General features: G+C 48.2%; 1 protein-coding gene across 2 annotated transcripts in view; it reads right to left on the bottom strand.

Moving 5' to 3' along the window:
* Positions 1–431: 431 nt before the first annotated feature.
* The window catches only part of VLDLR (very low density lipoprotein receptor), a 29,288-nt gene continuing 16,908 nt past the window's right edge, over positions 432–12,811 (bottom strand). Inside the window, exons 10-19 of one of the 2 annotated variants that reach the window (XM_083419758.1) lie at positions 12,313–12,484; positions 9,804–10,028; positions 8,354–8,472; positions 7,828–7,967; positions 7,243–7,384; positions 5,956–6,105; positions 4,920–4,985; positions 3,192–3,272; positions 2,647–2,816; positions 432–1,042 (exon numbers count right to left, since the gene is read on the bottom strand). In XM_083419758.1, coding sequence (XP_083275884.1) covers positions 1,007–1,042; positions 2,647–2,816; positions 3,192–3,272; positions 4,920–4,985; positions 5,956–6,105; positions 7,243–7,384; positions 7,828–7,967; positions 8,354–8,472; positions 9,804–10,028; positions 12,313–12,484 — 1,301 coding nt within the window. In that variant the 3' untranslated portion in view covers positions 432–1,006. The remainder of the gene's footprint in view (positions 1,043–2,646; positions 2,817–3,191; positions 3,273–4,919; positions 4,986–5,955; positions 6,106–7,242; positions 7,385–7,827; positions 7,968–8,353; positions 8,473–9,803; positions 10,029–12,312; positions 12,485–12,811) is intronic. The other variant, XM_083419759.1, reaches the window with a different exon arrangement.

Here is a 12,811-nt window from a genome sequence, read left to right as displayed (position 1 = left end):
AGTGCGCCCCAGGCTTCGGCATGCAGGTCGCGCCAGTCTTCCAAGGCTTGCGGATAGCTTCCTGAAGCCTGGAGAGTGAGACTGGTCGGTGCGCACCGATCCCTCTCACACTCCAGGCTTCAGCGAAAGCCTGCATTCGCTCCATAGGACGCACACACATTTCCCCTTCATTTTTGGAGGGGAAAAAGTGCGTCCTATAGGGCGAAAAATACGGTAACTGAGGGGGGAAGTGAGGGCTGCGTGAACTGGGCTGCTCAACCCTGCACAGCTTCTGGCGAGAGCTACACCATTCGCATGCAGCCCCGCCGTTCAGATTTCCGTGTGTTCCCTTCATTCCAAGCAAAGTTCTGGAGCTCTTCCCCCAGCGAGTTCAGCTGGTGTCCAGAATGTGTCAGCAGCGGGATCAAGCAAACGGCACGTCCAGCCCTGTCTATAGCTTTGCTTCTCTTTAATGTCATTTCAGTGTCGAAATTTACAGTGGTTTTCTGATACAGAGCAATTGTCCTCTGCACACCCCTGTAGGTGGTTTGGGGAGGACAAATTCACAATTCATACAAAAGTTAAATTTTACAAATTTTTGGCAATTAGACTGAGTAACCCGTTTTCTCCTATTGCCATTGCCCAACCATTGAAAAAAAAGTTATACAATAATTTACATTGAAATGTGTTTCTTCTCCAAAGTGCTTGATAGACTATCCTCAGGAAAATTTACAGGGGCCTGTACAATTATTTACAGGAAGTACTTCTTGCAGCGCTTGTTCCTTCCCTATGGCTTCTTGGAAAGTGCTTTATACAGGGCCAGCGGTGGCAATACTTATTAAAAGGGTTACAGGTAACCAGTGACTTAAAAGCTGAATTGCTGTGGACAGACGTTGGCAAGCTTCGTATGAAAATGGTTTGTGAGCTTGTGCCATCTTCATTCTCCCATGACAGGAAGGAAAACTGTCCAGCCACTGGCTTTTGTCCAAATGGTGTAAAACAAAAGTAGACTAGGAGATGGCTGCCTTCATGATAAGTCATCGTCCGTGCTGACGACTGATATCTGTTCGGAGGAGAAACGAGGATTAGTGACAATGCAATCCCTCCCGTTTCATGCAGTGAAGTTTTTGCAGCACGTGGTTTGTGTTTAACACAAGATGCTCCTGGCTGTCAACTTTGTATGGCAGGAATAGTACACAATACTAACACTGCTTTACTTATCCGCAGAGCCAGCAGAGCTTCCTAGCCAGTAGCTGCCACAACTTTAGCAGCTAATGCAAAGTCATCTCCTCAAACATGACTTAGGTGGGTGCTGGGACAGAACCAGTTCCAAGAACCCAAGACCCTTGGCAAAGGGTATTCAGTGGTGCCCTGGTCACCTCCCATCGCTCATTCTTTCCCCCACAGATAAAACTTAAGATGACTCCCAAGATAAAGATTAGAAGAGGGGGAGAAGTCTACACTGGAGTCAAAGGAGAAATCCACAAAGGGACCTCCCATTTTCTGCCTCCTTCCACCTGCTTGCTTTGCAAGTGATCCTATGCAGACCACCTGGAAGTGAGCCTCACTGAATCCACTGGGTCTCCCTTCAGAGAAAACCAGCGGAGAACCAGTGAGCTCCTGGATCCCAGGAAAGTGCTTGGCCCATGGATGGATCTGTAGCTGTGTCCAAAGTTATGCTATGCAGTTACCAAAGCTAGTTTGAGATTTAAGCCTTAAGAACCAATTTGGATTAAGGACTTGAAACAAATTCTGATTTTTAAGAGTTGCCGGGATCCATTTAAGGCAGTCACTATAGTGCCCTGCATTCCCATAATCCCTGACCCCTGGGCCACACAGACTGGGGATGATGCGAGTCACGATTCAACATGTCAGGAGGACAACACATTGATGGCACCACTGCTTCAGATGCAATATTCTGCTACACCATTCTAGGAGTACCATATTTTTCATTCTATAGGATGCACCGGACCATAGGAGGGGGAGAACAGGGAAAAAAAAATCTCCCCCTCTCTGCTCAGCGCCCCTTCAGCGAAGCGGGAGGAGAAACGGAGCCCCTTCAATTTCTCCTCCCGCTTCGATGAAGGGGTGCTGCGCAGAGAGGGCAAACTGTGCAGTGCCTCTCCAGCAAAGCGAAGCCTGGAGAGCAAGAGGGATCAGTGTGCATCGACCCCTCTCTCTCTCCAGGCTTCAGGCGGCTATACACAAGCCTTCGGAACGCAGCGGAAACTTGCGCTGCACTCCAAAGGCTTCGGGTTCCTTTTGCTGAAGCCAGGAGAGTTTTGCTCTCCCGGCTTCAGCAAAAGGAACCTGAAGCCTTTGGAGCACAGCGTGAAGTCCCACTGTGCTCCAAAGGCTTCAGGCGGCTATCCCTGAAGCCTGGAGAGCGAGAGGTGTCGGTGCGCACCGACACCTCTCGCTCTCCAGGCTTCAGCGAAAGCAACGCGTAGCCTCCGGAGAGTGGAGCGAGCGCTCCCTCTGCGCTTCAGAGGCTTCACATTGCTATTGCTAAAGCCAAGGAGCCTGCATTCGCTCCATAGGACGCACACACATTTCCCCTTAGTTTTTGGAGGGGAAAAGTGTGTCCTATTGAGCGAAAAATACGGTACTTATTTCTGGTGCCCAATATTTACTGCAGTCTTCTGCAGTTCCACCCCCTTCACTTACAGCTGGATACGTGTGGCCCACTGAAGCGCTGTGTCTTCCGATGTCTATAGAGAGGTCTTCTTCCGTCGTTTTCAAGTACACCGGATTGTCAAAATTCATGCTTTTCATGTTCTTGTGTTGCCAGTTGCGCCACATGAAGTAGCTGCCTGCCGCCGCCATGGTCAACAACACTAAAAGAAATGGCAAGGTGACGTTCCTCTGGAGCATCTTAGCCCAGCTCAGACTGCTGAATAGCCTTCGGTGGCCTAAGTTGTATGCAGCCATCATCAGGAGCAAGTGTGCCACCTTGCTCCCATGACTGAGGGGGCTGCGGCTGTGTGGCATCAGTGGGGCATGATGTCAGCATGTGGAAGTGTCATGCGCACACCCCGTGGCTTGTGCATGTGACATGAGCACACTCCATGGAATGCACACAAGGCTGCCAAGGAATTTTAAGGGGGGCCAGCCCTCTCCCTGAACATGGGGGTGGGCCCTTGACCCCTTGACCAGGAGGGAGGTACAGTGGAAATACCTCGCACGATTTCAGGGCAACGTCTTCTACTTACATACGGGAAGAATGGCCCATGCTGCTGAAGAACTTCTGGATGAAGAAAGCTCTTCTGAAACTGGACTGCTTAGATTTTGTCCTAGGAAGAAAGAAACGGCCATTTCATTCATTCCCAAGCGCAACCCCAGTTAAGTGTTTTAAAAGCTTTCCACATCTGGTAGAAAGCTTTGTCTACTAAACAGTTTAAATGCTAGGGGAGGCAAAGTTGCCTGAACTTTGGCGGAGGAAATTGTTGGAAATTCCATTCCACCCTTGCTGCAGATATGTGAGATTGTTACATGTCACATGTCTGTTTACAGATTGCTGGAGTCCTGTGAGTGGAACATCCGCTCTGTATTGCTTTTGTTTTCTCTCTCTCTCCGAGAAGAACGACAAGGAGAAAGGACATGTTTTTCTGTGTCCTGATTTATGTATAATAAATGCGTAGTTTAGTATGGTATCCCTGCCTCGAGCCTGATCTGTTGTGTGTTTACTCTGCTGAGTAATGTGTGCTCTTGCAGGCACAGCAGAATGAGTCGCGGATGCATGTCGGAGGAGGATGATTGATTGATCTTTGCAGCAGCAAGACTGAGAAGGGAGACGTTCGGGCTGGGGCCAAGCCAGCTGGCTTTCCATCCCATAGTTCCGACAGAAATGAGCCACTTGCCAAGCTGGTTCCCACTCAAAAAATTGAGGTGTGCTGCCACAAATCCCCTTGTTTTAAGATATTGGCCAATGCATCATGGCATCACTGCCTGGTGCAATAGCTCTGCTGGCCAGAGTCAGAAGGGGATATTCCAGTTCAGGTAAGAGAAGGATCAACTCTGAAGGCGCCAAGGCCTACCCAATGGGCATTACAATTCTGAGTGGGAAATGGTAGCATGAAGCTTAGGACAGAAAAGACCAAGTTACTGTTGCTTGGGAGGGGGGCGTCTAGAGGCCTCTAAGCGTCTGCACACTCCCCCTTGAGGTCTGCAGCTATCCTAGATTATTCTTACACTGCAGCAATTGCTAGGAATATTGCCTGTTAGCTGTTATCAAGGAAAGGAAGTCAATCCAGACCATATTCAGGTAGTTAGCCGTGTTGGTCTGACGCAGACGAAAAAAATAAATAAATAATTGCCCAGTAGCACCTTAGAGACCAACTAAGTTAGTTCTGGGTATAGGGTATCTGAAGAAGTGTGCATGCACAGGAAAGCTTATACCCAGAACTACTTAGTTGGTCTCTAAGCTGCCAATGTGTTCGCATTACAGTCAACTCTCGGGTTGCGAATGTGATCCATGCGGGATGCATGTTTGCAACCTGCAGCATTCGCAACCCGTGTCTGCGCATGCGCGGGTTGCGATTCGGTCCTTCTTAATTGTATTTCACTATTAATATACATCTTAATTGTATTTCAGTTCAATTACTTTGATAAGATACATATTTTGTTATGTGCAAATGGCTTGAGATACCTATGAGGTCCATTAATTACCATATAGCATCTATTCAACACAAAAAGCAGCGACAATTTGTTGTGGACAAAGGACAGCTGGACATATAAAGGGGCCCCCCATTACCTTCAGGAGCTTAGGGCCTCATCAAACCTAAATCCGGCCCTGAGCTTAGCCCAGTGTTCCTTGGAATAACCCAAACACACAAGGTCTGCAAAAAGACCTCTGTGCCCCCCCCCTTGCACTGAGCAGAAGTGGTGTGATCCTTCGCTTATTCTGCTCCACCACCAGCACGCTGCATTAGGACCAATACCTCCAGAAAGTGGTCCAGGTGGTTTTTCTGTTCTGCTGTTCTCTTTTGCCTCAGCAGCTCCTGTACCTGAAATTATAGATCAGCAACTTTGAAGCCCAGGGTTGACTGGGTCCTTGTTCTGTGGAGGTGGCGCATCTACAGATGAGCATGTTCATGCATGTCTCAAATTAGCTGTGGATTGCAAGATGTCAGCCGTCTGCTGCAGCTTCTTAACGCAGTAGATCTGTCATCAGATCAGCTCTTAAATGCTTAGAAAGTCAGGCTCAAGTTTTCTAGCTCTTGGCCAATTAAGCTATTTTAATTTTTTTGTATTTTTAAAATAAGAGGTCGAGAGGTCAAATGTATTTCAAAACTATGCTGGAAAATAAAAGCCAAGGCTGAAGTCTGAGCTATGTTATGCTTAGAAGCAAGCTGCAGGACCAGTTGAACACATTGCTCTTAGGAATGCCAATTATGCAGCGCTCCAAGAGATGCTATAGTAGGTTGATATGTGAGGCTTCATACTTCAACTAGCATAGAATCATAGAGTTGGAAGAGACCACAAGGGCCATCGAGTCCAACGCCCTGCCAAGCAGGAAACACCATCAGAGCACTCCTGACATATGGTTGTCAAGCCTCTGCTTAAAGACCTAGAATCATAGAATCATAGAGTTGGAAGAGAACTCTAGCAAACCTTTCCCACCTAGAACTAGCATTCTGGATTAAAAGACCTTGCTTTTTCAAAGCACTTTGCCTCCCAGTAGGCCGTATGTCAGCATACATCCCACTGCAGAGATTATCTTTTGTCCAATGCCATCTCAAATTCGTGGCAGAAAAGGAGATTGAGGCAGCTCACAATGCATTACTGCAATTATTATCAGGACGACATCTGAATTTAACAGATGCCTACTATAGCTTGTGAAATCCATGAGTATGTAGATGCCAGCCAGAATATGCCGCTGAATGACCACATCGAAGCATTTTGGACAGCATTAATGCACAAGATGGACGGGGCAAAGACTCACGAGACGCAACTCCAAGGAGCATGCAAGTGTACCTCTGCATCTTAAGCCATTATCTTGCAACGTGTCGCCATCGGGACATATGCAAGTATACTTTGGCGAACGGTCATTGATCTGGGGAGCAGGCAAGCACAGATATTCGCAGCCTCCGTTTGTCATGTTCTCATCTTCACACCAGTTCTTTCCTGAGGAGAGATGTTTCCAAGCATGTTCATCTCGTATCAGAACTTAAACTTCCATCAAGACGGCAAAGGCTGTGATCAGTTTACTAGGCGAGCCTTCGCAATGTTTGGCTTGCAGTCAAGGCTATACGCAACATGGTGCTCATCTTCCTATAATGGGAGTGTCTTCCAAGAGAAAATGCGAGAACAGAGAGTCTTTCTAGCATAGAATGCTATTTGTCCCTTGACTTTTGCCAAAGTAAACCATGGACTGAGAGCAAGTTACAGTCAGAACTTGGATGACTGAAGGCAGAATTTGGGCCAACCATTCACTTCCCTCTCAGATGCACTGTGGCAACTTTAAACAGATTCATTTCTGAAAGTTTTTTTATACCACTGTACCATAAATACACGGGACGCGGGTGGCACTGTGGGTTAAATGCCAGAGCCTAGGACTTGCCGATCAGAAGGTCGGCGGTTCGAATCCCCGCAATGGGGCGAGCTCCCATTGCTCGGTCCCTGCTCCTGCCAACCTAGCAGTTCGAAAGCACGAAGTGCAAGTAGATAAATAGGTACCACTCCAGCAGGAAGGTAAACGGGGTTTCTGTGTGCTGCTCTGGTTTGCCAGAAGCAGCTTAGTCATGCTGGCCACATGACCTGGAAGCTGTACGCCGGCTCCCTCGGTCAATAAAGTGAGATGAGCGCCACAACCCCAGAGTCGGCCACGACTGGACCTAATGGTCAGGGGTCCCTTTACCTTTACCTACCATAAATATATATCACAGCAGTTTACAACAATATAAAACCATGAAGATTAGAAATAAAGTTAAAAACAAGTAGTAAGGAATGGGAGGGAAGGAATCATCTAGTCTAGGCATCCCCAAACTTGGCCCTCCAGCTGTTTTGGGACTACAACTCCCATCATCCCTAGCTAACAGGACCAGTGGTCAGGGATGATGGGAATTGTAGTCCCAAAAGAGCTGGAGGGCTGAGTTTGGGGATGCCTGATCAAGTCCAACTGGGTGCAATGTATTGTGGGAGATGTTCCCTGTAATTGCCTGCCTAGACCTGGTGGAAGAGAAGTTCTCAGCTTGCATTTAAAAGTTGGCTCGGAAAGGTTCTTGAAAGCCTTTTTGCACTGCACCTGACGACTCCTGTTACCTGATTGCTGTACAAGTTCATGATACACAATGATGTCCCGAGCATCATACAAGTTGTTGACTACGGTTTCCAGCTCAGCGCCCGTAAACTTATTCGCACCATACACAGCTTCATTTTCACCATCAGTCCAGTAAATGGTGTCCTGGGGGGGCGGGGAGGAAGGTCGTTATATCAGACTGAAGGATTATTCTTTGAACTGCTAAAATTAAGAAGCATGCAAGTGAGGACCAGACATGTTTTCCATCAAATTCCACGAGCCAAGTTAAATGGAGCAACCTTTCAGCAGCAATTTAGTTCACTAGCCACCTGGCCCAGCTCCATTATCACGGAAGGCAACAGTATTTCTCACATTCAAAGACCACCTTTTCTTCCAAGAAGCTCAATGTGGCTTACATGGTTCTTTTCCCTCCCCAGTTCATCCTCTTACCAGCCCTGTGAGGTTGGTTAGACTGAGTGACTGACTGGCCCAAGGTCAGCCGGCGAACTTCGTGGCCCAGTGGGAATTTGAACCCTGGTCTCTCAGGTCACAACCTGACACTCTACCCATTAAGCCACGCTGCCTCTCACTGGGACCTTGGTTCTTACCTCAAATATTGTCAGAGCAAGGGGATGAGCAAGGAATTCATGGGATTCCAACACGATCCTTCGGTCGTGCCCATTCAGATCGACACTGGACAGCTTGTGCAGCTTAGAATCAACCCAGTAGAGACGATTCTTCACACGATCTGAAGAGAAAACATCTCAGAATGCAGCTAAGTTTTGACAAGAGCTTGCCTAAATGCACTTCTAAGCCTAGATTTCTAAGGAAGTTTTGCAGTAGCGTCCTTGGCTATGCAATGGGTAATTAAGGCACCACAAAATACAGATTACAGGATCCTGAAGTCAATGGCAATGATCATAGAGCGAAGCCATGGAAGCATGTCAAATACCCCCAAGGCTGGGTATTGGCTTGATTTGGGGTGGGGAAAGGTCTCATCATGTTCTGGCCCAAAGCAGTTCATCCCAGAAGACTACTTGCTTTCACACCCTTAAGGCACTCCTCCCAATTAATCCAACTCCAAGAATTCCTACAACAAGGAATTCCAGCACGGTAGGAAGAACATTTATATACCTAGTGCAATCCCATTAGGCCTCTCAATATCTGTTGTCACAAGTTGTTGCCTGTCAAGTCCATTCATCCCTGCTTTCTCAATTTTGGCTGGTTCACCCCAATCAGACCAATACATGAAGCTGTAAGAGAAACCAGGTAAAAACCGTCAGGAGTCGACTCGGCTGCCTAGATCATTTTGCATGTTTCTTCCTCAGCAGTTGCACTCACTAGAGTTTCGCCTCAAAACTTTGGCCGATTTTGGCTAATGGGCCTTTTTATGCATCGGTTCCTGGCAGGCCCGGGTGATGTCTTGTCTAAAACCGGTTTAAAGTTAAAAATCGCAAGAGCAAGTTTGGAATTTCTGATCAGGCAACGGATCACAAATCCCTGCTCACTTGCAGGGAGCCTCGTACCCTGCAGTCGGGTCGCCTGGTCCACCCCTCCCTCCGCAGCCCAGCCACCCGCCTCGCGAGTGGGACTTTCCTGCCTGCCACCCGTGCCTTTGTTCCTTTCCCTGGCTGCGGGAGCGCTAGCAGGCTGCCTCTTCCCTCCACCCCTCCTCGTGCCAAGTGGAATGGTGCCTTCTGGTGGCCAAGAGAGACTCCGGTCAGAGCGAGCCACAGCTGGCGGTTCCGGGGAAGCTGGTGGTGCCACAGTGCCCAGCAGTGCCCCAGCTGATGTGCTCTGCCTGGGGCAGCGCCACACGCCCAGCCTCACCAGCAAGAGGTAAGAAGCTACACATGGTGACGCCAATCATCTCCTCAGCTGGCAACTGCTTTCTTCCTCCCTTCCAACATCGTAATATACTGCCACATCACAAAGTTTAGCTGGCGATCTATTACAAGGTTGGAAAGCAGGTATCGCCTAGCCCTAGTTCCCGTTTGTACCAAATTACAGAAAGGACCGGTATCTTCCTTTAGGGTCATTCTTTCGTTGCGCAAATGCACAATGCACCAAAGCATATAGATCAAGCCTAGAAAAACAGTCCCTTCTCAACTGGGGTGGGCAAATACAGGCATAGGCAAACTCCGGCCCTCCAGATGTTTGGGACTACAATTCCCATCATCCCTAGCTAATAGGACCAGTGGTCAGGGATGATGGGAATTGTAGTCCAAAAACATCTGGAGGGCCGGAGTTTGCCTATGCCTGGGCAAGTATCGTGGACAGCTACTCTGGCATTAAGTTACTAGCAATTCTTCCAGTACCACTTCCTGTCTATTCAACATAGATGTGCTTACATTGGCAAAGAGATAAAAGTTTATGAAGCACGTTATTGCTGTCTTTTCTGGATTCCCCAATGGAATCCTCAATAATGTTCTCTCAAATTGCGGGTTTCCTCTCTCTCTCCTGCAAGTGCTGCTACACGTCTTGGAATGCTGCACCCTTGTGAGGATAGGTTATATGAGAGAGCCTCAAAAATCATCAAGGTTTATTCAGTTAAGATGATCTCAGACATCTAAACATTGTTTACCCAGAAAGGGGATCCACAGCAAGAGAGGCGGGCTCTTTTAAGTCCGTGTTGAAGAGGACCTTCCTTTTAGCACCGTTCAGGCTGGCCACAGAAATGGACTTGAGAGAAGAATCAGTCCAGTAGATGTTCTTGTATATCCAGTCAAAAGCAATTCCTGCAGGATTCTGCACATTCTCTACGATCCGGCGGTGCTGTAGTGGCTTGTTATTGGAAGTGATTGAGGTGCTGGGAAGAAAGATCTCATTGAGTCGAGTCCCCAATGGACATACTGCACAGACTGCCCCAAACCCAGTGTGTGGGGCTCCAAGTTAATCCTAGACTCAGATTTAGCTAGAACAAGCTTGCAGCTTAAGGGGTACATTTTCCTCATAGACAACCTACTGGGAGCTACATGCAGGGAACGTTCCCATGTGAAATCAGCTAATTTCCAACCATGCAAAAGCTGAAGATCCTCACACAACACATTTTCCACCAAGTCAAGCGAGAGGCAGCCCAGTTCTACAATACATTCAAGCTAAGGAGAAGCTGTGAAGGATGCAGATCAGAAACATGGCCTGAGGAGAATTCCCAGGGCTGGAGGCACCTTTGGCCCATTGGCGGGAGATTACTAACCCCCTGATCTACAAGTTGAGACTCTGAGATGGTGGCTACTTAGCACCCCAAGGCCACCCATCTAAGGGAATTGATTTTGGCCATCAAACTTGCAATCTAGTATGTTTTGGCAGTCACACACAGTAAGGTTTCAGCTGGGCTTCCCTCCCGGGTCTGTGTGCCTGGTACCAAGCAAAAACAGGTGCCCAGGACTTTTAGTTTGCTCATGTATCTGCTCAGCTGCATTTGAAACTCAACTGTGTTAGTGACGTCTTGCTAAGTTGATAGCCATTTTGAAACTGGGTACAGTGGTACCTTGGTTCTCAAACTTAATCCGTTCCGGAAATCTGTTCCGAAACCAAGGAGACCATTGATCCATAAAATGAAAGCAATGAACAATGTACTGCAGTCACACAATCAATCAATCAATCAATCAATCAATCAATCAGTAGCTGAACTGAGTTCCACACAGTCACAAAAACAAAACAAAAAGAGTCAAAAAAGTAAAATAAATAGCAAAGAGAGACAGACCTCAGCGTAACACTCAAAATGGAAGTGTAGAACCCAAATTGGAAGCATAACACTCAAAACGGAGCACGTTCAGCTTCCAAAAAAAGTTTGCAAACTGGAACACTTACTTCCGGGTTCGCAGTGTTTGGGTTCCAAGTTGTTTGAGTACCAAGGTGTTTGAGAACCAAGGTACCACTGTACAGGTATAGTAGCTCAACACCTTAAGGGAGCCCTCATTATTAGAAGGTTCTCTCCAAGTACAAAATTTTGTACAGCGCTGTTTAGTAGATTATGCTTTATGGTAGCAGCCAGCACTGGAGAGCTCAGTTGTTTAGGGCCTGGTGCCGATAACATCAAGGTTGCAGGTTCAATCCCTGTATAGGACAGCTGCATATTCCTGTATTGCGGGGGGACGGGGGGACGGGGGACGATGACCAGGCAATCCTCAGGGTCCCTCTCCAACTCTAATTCTATTAATCTATTCCTCTATACTTCCCCCAAAAGAAATCCAAGGGTCTGTTCTTCAGCTGAACCTGGGTGTCGGGTGACCTGAAAGGCCTACGCTGGGCTGTTGATTATCCATTATCAAGTTGAGGCCGAGAGTAGGGTACAAGACATTGTCTTCACCAAAAAAATAAGCTGTATAGTCTTAAAGTGAGACTACTGATGTGATGATGTGTGATGTTTGGATTTGATATCCCACCTTTCACTCCCTTTAAGGAGTCTCAAAGCGGCTAACATTCTCCCTTCCCTTCCTCCCCCACAACAAACACTCTGTGAGGTGAGTGGGGCTGAGAGACTTCAAAGAAGTGTGACTGGCCCAAGGTCACCCAGCAGCTGCATGTGGAGGAGCGGAGACGCGAACCCGGTTCCCCAGATAACGAGACTACCGCTCTTAACCACTACACCATACTGGCTCTGTGATGTGATCACTGGTGATCACGGGACGCGGGTGGCGCTGTGGGTTAAAGCCTCAGTGCCTAGGGCTTGCCGATCGCAAGGTTGGCGGTTCGAATCCCCGTGGCGGGGTGCGCTCCCGCTGTTCGGTCCCAGCGCCTGCCAACCTAGCAGTTCAAAAGCACCCCTGGGTGCAAGTAGATAAATAGGGACCGCTTACTAGCGGGAAGGTAAACGGCGTTTCCGTGTGCGGCTCTGGCTCGCCAGAGCAGCGATGTCACGCTGGCCACGTGACCCGGAAGTGTCTTCAGACAGCGCTGGCCCCCGGCCTCTTGAGTGAGATGGGCGCACAACCCTAGAGTCTGTCAAGACTGGCCCGTACAGGCAGGGGTACCTTTACCTTTACCTTTACTGGTGATCTACTGCAAGTCAGGCAAGTCAAAAGTTGCTACTCTTTAGGTAGGTGTGCAAGCAGCTCTGCAGTTCCATCATCTGCATGGAAAAAGCTTACCTGAGGAGAGCATTTGGGCCAATGTCCGCCCAAAAGATGGCATGCTCAGCCATGTCCGCATCCAAAGCCACCACATTCCTCAAGTCTCCGATTAGCTGGGTGTAGTCCTGCCTTTCCAGGGCAAACTGCCTGATGTTCCAGCGATTTGTAAAAAGCAGGCTTGGTTCTCCACCTACAATAATAGATTAGTAGGTGAAGTGAGCAGCCAGATGGTGAAGAAATAGGTTTTTACCCTGAGCACCCACTTTCAAACAAGCTCCTCCCTGGACATTCCCCCCCCCCCATCTGCAGGCTCTTCTCAGCCATTCACGACTCCTCATTCCCATTATGCATTTCAGGAATTCAGATCCCAACTGATTTGGCTTCAGAGGCAATCAGGGGCACCCAATGTCAATTACAGTAGTCCTCCTGGGACATTTTGCAAGGTGGACAACTTTCATTCATCTCTCTGGGATGCAAGGCTCTGGGAAGGTGCCTGGAAATGAGTTCACGATTGTTT

Source organism: Podarcis tiliguerta, assembly GCF_965153285.1.
Source record: "Podarcis tiliguerta genome assembly, chromosome: 17".
In the NCBI taxonomy this organism is placed as follows: domain Eukaryota; kingdom Metazoa; phylum Chordata; class Lepidosauria; order Squamata; family Lacertidae; genus Podarcis; species Podarcis tiliguerta.
Note: the sequence above shows the minus strand (reverse complement) of the source record. Positions and strands in the feature narration are given on the sequence as shown.